This window comes from Cupressus sempervirens, chromosome 10, assembly GCF_028749045.1.
Source record: "Cupressus sempervirens isolate cs-2001-9-10 chromosome 10, ASM2874904v1, whole genome shotgun sequence".
NCBI classification, from domain to species: domain Eukaryota; kingdom Viridiplantae; phylum Streptophyta; class Pinopsida; order Cupressales; family Cupressaceae; genus Cupressus; species Cupressus sempervirens.
In genome coordinates, this window is record NC_143127.1 from 921,928,993 (window position 1) to 921,937,560 (window position 8,568).

Genomic DNA, 8,568 nt, shown 5'->3' on the forward strand with positions numbered 1-8,568 from the left:
GGAGAGGCACTACAAGTTAGACCACTAAATACATCGTCCAACCAATATTCCATACCAATATTCCAAAGGGAGACTTGGGGGTCTCACCTAGACAGGTACTTGAACAAAGAAAGAATAAAGAAAGAATCATTGAGATGCACCTTGGGAGGTCACTTTTGGAGGGCGACAGCTAATTTTCCCACTATCCAAGGGCCTCCGCACAGAGTATTAGCCATGTACCCTCCTCACGAGAGAAGTTGAACAAGAAGAAATCCTTCAGGATGGCATAAATCTCCACCCGGCCCTGCAAGTCCCACTTCTTCTCAGCATAAGCTTGGTTTTGCAGACATGGAGACTACCAAAGAAATGAAGAGCTGGGTATTGTTAATCCAATGGGCTCATGCGATTTCACTCAGCCTTTTTGAACTAGTATGTGAAATGCGGAAGTTGAGCCAAGGCATGTGGACTGCTGAAATGCTGCTATATTGTGCCCTGCATTTCCTTATAATCTACCCCTCACATTGGTAATAGTGAGTTCTCTGGTATTGGTAAACGGGAATGCATCTACCCGCCCTCTGCATAGCCATAACGATATCCATAGCCGAATACTTTTCCACATCGGCTTACTCGCGGACTCCCTGAGCAGTAGAGCAACTTTGCGTAGGTGCCAGAATGGAGTGTTCAAGCGAATGAAAGGCATGCTGGAAAACCTTCTGAGCTAACCCATCAAAGCATAAGGGATATAGAGGATATAGATATCCATCAAAGCATAAGTGTTAAGAGGATTTTTGTCAGATGTTGAATTTGGAACTTACCTGGTAGGCATGTGATTTTTGTTTTTCTATATTTGTTTTTATATAGCTGACATTTTAGTTTGCTGTTTAGCCAATTCCTGCATGAAGTGGATTTCTTGAAAAGTCTCTGGGAATTTTCAAGCAAATGCACCTGGCAGGCGTGCAGGCAAATTCAGATGTTGCAACTGCCCTGCTAGACATGTGTGTTGTTTAACAAAATAACCCAAAGAACCGTGGTTTAATGGAATGCCATGATTGCATGATACAAAATAGACTAGCTGAACACGCTTTAGAAACTTTCAACCAAGTGCAATTGAAACCTGTAAAACAAAATTAGACAACCTTTGCCAACGTTCCTCCGATCTATGCCTAAATGGGAGCTTTGGAACGGGGTATGGACATCTACTAGAGCATAATGGAAGAGTTTTTTACGTCAAATGTTGTAGTTGGGAATGCTTCGTTAGAAATGTATGAGTTTTTTTGAAATTATGGATATGCCATGTCATCTGTTTGACAAAATGTTTCAAAGAGTTTTTATCTCATGGAAAACAATGACTGGAGGGTATTCTCAAAATGAATTTGTTGACAAAAGCTTTCGAAACTTTTAGTCAAACATAATTTACAGTTGTGAAGCGAAATTTGGCAGATTTGACAACCTCTGCCTGCACAAGAACAACAATGTTGACCATGATAAATATTAAACCATCATTTCTCCAGTCTCAAACCTGAGAACAATCTCGTCTAATTTTTATACCCCGAAAAAAGAATCAGTCCACTATTCTAACTGCTGACTGAAAACATGTATCGCCAAAAAGTATCCATTGACTGCTGCAAAATCGATATCTCACGATAATGAATACATTTAGATCTACCTTTAATTTAATATAAAATGTTAAATATTCAATTTAGGGAACAGATGTCCATGGAAGGATAAAGGATAGCAAAGTTTCTTCAAATCTTATGGTTGCAGCTGTCTTGGTAGACATGGTCGCAAAATATGGAAGCATAGTTTAAGGCAAGTGAACTATTTGACAAAATGCCTCAAAGAAATGAGGTCAGCACTGAGAACCACGCATGGTTCAGACCCCACTCATGTGTGTGCATCTTGGTGCATCTGAATACCACGCATGGGACAGACATAAGGATTCTTGCATCGAGCTATATCAAACTGTGCCCTACTTCACAGGAACATATATACAAAACAATGAGAATCTGGCAGCAGGAATAAATTAGTGGACAATATGACAGGAAAAAATGGGTCTAGGCACTCCCTTCAACAGTGCGATAGTGAGAACAGGCAAATGGTTGGTTGATTGGGATAATCCCAGGATCTCGTAGATGTTAATTGGAGAGTTTTGTATGGCTCAGTAGAGTGAATATGGAAATGATTAAAGTTCAAAAGGCTTTTTCAATAGAACCATTCTATGTATTGTCTGCAATATGAGACAAAAACGCATTGAGAGATTTGATTAAACAGTTTACATGTTTTGTCTACGTTTCTGCATTTTGACAATCGGTTTAAGCACCTTTTGTGTGTGTATATGAGGCTTTGATCCTAACATCATTTTGTGCATATCCAGCAACCATTGTAGTCAACGAGATCACATTTTCACGAGGCATTTTGTCAAAACAACTTTTGTACTCTGTCTATGCTTCCACATTTTTCATGCATATGTACCACAACATTTACAACAACCACACCATCTGACAGAAGAAACCCCTTCCATTATCCTTTCATGGATATCCATACTGTTGTCTAGAGCTCTTAATTTGGCACAAGGTGGAAGTGTTCAGGTAGAGAAGAGGGGATTATGTTGGGCACCTATTCTCTGCATCTGGTAAAAAGGGCCAATGCATTGTGAGCACCCCAATGTCTTTTGAAAGTTGCAATGGTAAAATTATATGACAGCTATCTTGTTCTTTCCTGTCATAAATAGCTTTAGAGCCATTCAACAAAATCTCACATTTTACATGCATGCTGATTAGCTTAGTTTGAAGATTTATATGTCTACCAATGCAAATGCCTTGTGTGTGATAAGAGTTGATTTGCTACTTTGGTTTCAGCTATTTCTATACATTTTAAAGACATTTTTTATGGGTAAAGCATTTTTACAAGGCTTGTGAACTTGATTTATGTGTTCCATCAATTCTTATTTTGTTTCTTTTGTATCAAAAGACTTTTCAAAATACTTATTTCAAACAAATGCATGTTCATTCTTTCCAAGTTTTCTTCTGATTTTTCTGTACTATAGTATAAAATATAATACACAGAATATCTTGCTATTAATGTAACCACTGCACCTTAGTGGCGCAAGCCCTAGCATATAATTTGTTAAAAATAAAGTAGAGAATGTAATATCAATCCTGAAATGTCCTTTCAAAAACTAGGCTCCCAACATCTCCCTGTACAAATCCTTTCAATGTAATGGCAGCCCCTGGCCATTTACTTGGCTCTACTAGGTCTTATTTTTAAATCACTTGAACAATGTAAATTTTCTAATGATGTGAGTTGTTTAAAGCTGTCAGGTAAAGCTTTTAATTTATGGCAGTCTGATAAGTTTAAGCTTCTTAGAGCTGTGAGTTGCCCAAAGCTGTTTGGCAAAGCCTCCAACTTGTAACACCCAGATAAATTCAAGTCCTTCAGAGCTTTGAGTTGTCCAAAACTCTCAGGCAAAAATCGTAATTTTTGACACTCAAATAAATTTAAATCCCTTAATGCTGTGAGTTGTCCAAAAGTTTCACACAAATATTGGAGCTCTGAGCAATAGGACAAGTCGAGATATGCTAAAGTATTCAGCTGTCCAAAGGATTCTGGTAGACGTTTTAAATGCCAGCACATTCTCATACTCAGGACCTCTAAAGCAGGCAACTGGCAAATTTGTTCTGGCAGTTCACGCATTCTTTCATTGCAATCAAGGATCAAGATATTTAACCCCACCAATAGATTAAACCCCTCTGGTAGCTTGGGTGGCACCATCAATTCACTGAAATCTAGTTTCTCCAAAGAAGAGCATGAAGGAGCTCCTATCATCTGAGCATTTGTGCATTCAGTAGGATTGGATTGGCAACTAACCTTCATTGATGATAAGTTTCTGGGAAGCTGCATAGAGATTCCAATTGTTAGAACAGAGCTGCAAAGTATTTCTTACATTCAACTATTAAAGTCGTGTTGTTTTTTTACATCTTATTAGAAAATTTAGGATGCACACAACTTGTTTGACACAATGTTATGGTGATGATGGTTGTTGCATTGTAATGTGAATAATGACTTGTACCAACATCAAATTTGCAACATTCATCTCCAGAAACTCTGGGAAGCACACAAATCTACAAAATGTTATAATGATGGTGCCTTTTGTATTTTAATATGAGCCATGGCTTTTACGGACTTTGAATGGCGATGCTCATCACCAGCATCTACATAGAAAGCTTACAAAACACACAGATTGTTTGACAAAATGTTATTTAAGTTGGCTAGGAAATCTAGAAAGAAAAAAAATTGTTTGACAAAATGTTGTAATGATGCTGGCCATTGCATTCTACGGTGAGTAATGATTTGTAGTGTGAATAATGTCTTGTAGACTTGTACTTTGATTATTAATTTATTAAAATAACTCAATCCTCAAAGCTCTATTGAATATAAAATAGGCAGCAAAAGTGCTCCAACCAGAAGCAGCATTTCCACGATGTCAAAAATAGCACAACTTAGACAGCAATAGGATTGTTCTTATAATAATAGAGGAATGTAAGAGATTCCAATTGTCATAACAGAGCTACACAGAACTATCAAAATGTATAAATAATAAAATGGTAGTTGGAGGCAGAGGACTTGCCTTACACAGAGTAACTCCATCTTCAGTGAAGAAAGGCCCATGGAAGACCCGCAATTTGTCAAGCTTATCCAACTGAGTTATGTTCCCAGATAGCTGAAGAAACTTCAATTCTTCAAATCTCATCTGATTTACTATGTTGGCTTTCATTCGTTCTCCCAACACTAGAACTCTTAATGATTTTCTCATTAAACTTAAATGCTTTTCCTCAATACTGTCTTCAGAGAGCCAGACTCCTTTAATTTGATGAAGCCTCTGCATAAGCAGTTACATTGGTTAGAGTAAATAGCCTCAAACTTGTTCTCAGTAGGATCATGTAATTGGAGGGGATAACCAGTTAATATACCTGTTCATCTGCTGCTTCATGTAAGGATTGAACATCAAAGATTCTATTACCTTTTGCTAAGGCTTGCCCTTTTGCTTTGATGATATCATGAACAATTAACTCCTCCCATGAGGGATGATTGCGCTTAAGAGTTGAAGTGATTAATCCTGTCTCGAAAAGAGATGTAACTGCCATTGCTCCCACAATGTATTCCACATCTTGACGATTCCATTTGCTAAAGAAGCAGCATATGTCAAGCAAGGCTTCCCTGCTGTACTCTTCCAACTCACCATACACAAAATCAACAAGGCGTTCGCTCAACTTTTCTTCTTTTATTGTTTCCCCCTTTTCCAAAATTTCCAAAATGTTACTACACCTGTCAACTCGATAACTTTGCTTATGTAATTGAGCACCAACAATTTTGAGGGCGAGAGGTACTCCACTGCAAATTATTAGGATTCTATTTAGATCTTCCTTTTTAATTGTTGCAGCTTTATTTGGATCTTTGAACAAAATTTTCAATGCATATCCATCAGGTAGAGGCTGCAGATGATAAGGTATGCGCTTAAGGTTGAGTTGACCTTCAAAAATATCTGTTGCTTGTAGGAGTCTTGTTGTTAACAAAATTCTGCTACCTCGGGGAAGCTCTCCCAACTCCTCAGGAAGAAGGTTCTTCAGGTCTGCTGATCGTAATGCATTGTCAATGAAAAGAAAGATTGGTTTTTGCTTTTGACATTTGAAAGCTTTCATAAGATGACCTCGACCATCTTTACAATCTGTTAACACTAGTGGTTGTCCACCATTATAATATGGGAAACAATCTTTCAGAATTCGTTGTTGTGACCTTGTAAAATCATTCTTCTCTTGCTCTTGATATATTTCAATTGTGGTGTAATTATAATTCTTTAGATCCATTCTTGAAACCACAGCTTCTGCAAGTGTAGTTTTCCCTAGACCACCAAAACCGTAAATTACTACTGCAAGTGATAACTTGCCTGTGGTTCTGAGACTATCCAGTATTTCATTCACTTGCATCTCAACCCCAACTGTTAAGCAAAAGACAAATAGGTTATGTTAAATTTTGCAACCTAGAATTCGTATGAAATGTTATACTAAATAAGTTACAAAGATATAAATAGAGTTAAACATAAAGTGGTGGTCTGATAGGGTCCATTACAAAGGCCATAAATCATTTGCCTAATTTAGTTTATGTAAAGGTGTCCAGTTTTCTCAGTGAGAAGTTCACATCAAAATAGGGCTAGGAAAAGCTCATTTTGAGCAAGTGAGCACTGAGCAAGAGCTACCATAAACTATAGAAGTAGAGGTGCAATACCTAATGTTTAAGATAAAAAACGTATTAAATAGTAGACAGCAGATTTCCACAAGCCATAGAGTTCGTAGAATGTTTCTGGATTCAATTGTGTTACTGTTTTTGCATCAACTTCTTGGATCACACTCTGTGATCCATCATCAGGATGAAGAAAGATGGAGAACGTGCTGATTTCTGGATTCAATTGCGTTACTGTTTTTGCATCAACATTTCGGATCCATCTTTATTCATCCTGATGATGGATTACAGAGTGTGATCCAAAACATTGATGCAAAAACATTAACACAATAGAATCCAGAAATATAGTAAATGTTCATGTAAAATGAATCAAGTGACTTAGTGAGTAAGAAAGGATTACTAACTTTCCAGGTAGACTCAATCTTGTTTGGAATCGTCTGATTAAAGTAGACTCATAAATACAAATATGAAATTATAAATTGTATAGGTCCTCAAGATTTACCTGCTCTCACTGGATAGACAGGATTTGTTACAGGAAGGTATGTGGGTATATCCCTCCTCATGTCTATAATACTGGTCAAAATAAGATCTGGATACAGCTCATTTATTCTTTTCCGAAGACTTGCCAATTTTTCGGAGTTAATTGAAGATTTTATAAACCTGCAACATAAAAAATGTTAGCTACCAATGAATATTCCCAATCCAATCTCCATCATTAGATCTAGTTAGGAGTCGTAATTATTTTAACCTAAAAAACTTGTTTTCCTTTGATTGACGAAGGCAAGTTATTGAGCCTTCAATAATAAACTGAGTGGCTTTCGTGAATTTCTCCTCTTGCTCTGGAATCATTTTCTTCAAACTCCGAAGATGCCGAGCAAGATCAATTAGGTCTCCAAGCGCTTGTAGACAGTCTGGTTGATTGTCTCGCATTTTTTCATATTTGGACAGCACAAATGCAATTGTTGACAACCCCGCTACAATGGCATTTATTTGTCCTACTTGCTGTACCGTTTCTGTAGCAATTTTTATAGATTGGTGCAAGGCTTCCTGTCACAATATGATTGTAAATGATAAACCCCCAAACCAGATCAGAAGAAATGGGCATCATAGATGAGTAAAATTCTAGAAAGGTTTAGCTAGTTTGTTCATAATAAACTCACCGAAGATCTTAATTTATTTAAAAACTCTAGAAATTGTTTGCCTTTATTAGTAATAGACCTCCATGTGACACTTTCTTCTTCTCTTTCCTGAGATAGTTGAGAGCTTGTGCTGACATTTTGTTGTTTGGACTGCAACAGGTAGAAGGAAATATAGGTCAAAGACTTGACCATTGTTGTACGACAAATGAAAGCAGAATTATCATTCCAACCTTACGAATGATGGGGCTGGGGATGGGCTGAGAATTACATTTAAAAATGTTATGTGGAAATTTCAAATTGTTTTAAATTTTATCATGTAGCTCATTTGAAACTCCCAATCTTATAGATACAGTTGAGGGTTACATCATCAAATGTGATGCCAAATCAGCACATTTTTGCCAAGGTGTCCAAAACAACTCAAGAAAAAGGTGAGACCAATAATAGTACAAAAAAAAGAGCCATATTTGTGCACCTGATGTAATCACAGTACTGATTGCATTTTCATATTTCGCTCAATTACGTGTAGTCATCATCAGCAATAACAACATTAAAGTCACAATAATAGTAGTGTTCTTAAAAAAGGGAATATTAAATCAATAACAGCTATCACTGTCATTTAAATACGCTGGATACTTTCCCATAAATATACTGACCCTTATCCCCTGGAGGATTTGCTGGGCCATATCGATTAGAGCATCAATATCTCCTGTATCTTGGATTTCCTCAAAGAGAGCAATGCACTGCTGCAGTTCCTCTGGATGCTTTGTGGATGATGAGGCTGCTGGTGTATTGTCCTCTGCGTTCTCCTCGGATCTCTTGAAGCAGCTCTTGCACTTTGTGTGGTGGTTGCCCATGGTACAACCCAAGGATAAATCTTACTTTTTCTATTGAACAAAGCTGATTACAATGAAATAACGAAACTCCAGTATATATGACATTTGGAGTCATGGGCAGTAATCCCACTTTAGCATCTTTGAAGAATAAGTCATATGCAGTTATCCCACTTTAGCATCTTTGGAGAATAAGTAATCTCTTTCAAAGGCACTTTAGCATCTTTGGAGAATAAGTCATGTGCAGTTATCCCACTTTAGCATCATTGGAGAATAAGTAATCTCTTTCAAAGGCACTCTCGTATTAGCGATCAATTTCTGTGCTTTGCGGGAAACTTCGAATCGCATTCTTCACTTCTCGTTTTGTTCATCCTTCACTTCAC

At 37.3% G+C, this 8,568-nt stretch overlaps 1 protein-coding gene and 1 long non-coding RNA gene across 2 annotated transcripts; one reads left to right on the forward strand and one right to left on the reverse strand.

Annotated features, from left to right (window-relative positions):
- The first annotated feature begins 238 nt into the window (after window positions 1-238).
- LOC149537026 (uncharacterized) lies at window positions 239-7,871 on the forward strand. The gene is made up of 2 exons (XR_016357902.1): window positions 239-797; window positions 7,515-7,871. It is a non-coding gene; the product is annotated as an uncharacterized LOC149537026 (long non-coding RNA).
- Window positions 3,057-8,346, reverse strand: LOC149537027 (uncharacterized). The gene is made up of 7 exons (XM_089806880.1): window positions 8,009-8,346; window positions 7,377-7,505; window positions 6,965-7,263; window positions 6,719-6,876; window positions 4,950-5,974; window positions 4,607-4,858; window positions 3,057-3,873 (listed from the first exon to the last, which is right to left on the reverse strand). Exons 1-7 carry the CDS (start codon window positions 8,207-8,209, stop codon window positions 3,217-3,219), a joined length of 2,721 nt encoding a protein of 906 aa, XP_089663006.1. The 5' UTR covers window positions 8,210-8,346; the 3' UTR covers window positions 3,057-3,216.
- Between the last annotated feature and the right edge of the window lie 222 nt (window positions 8,347-8,568).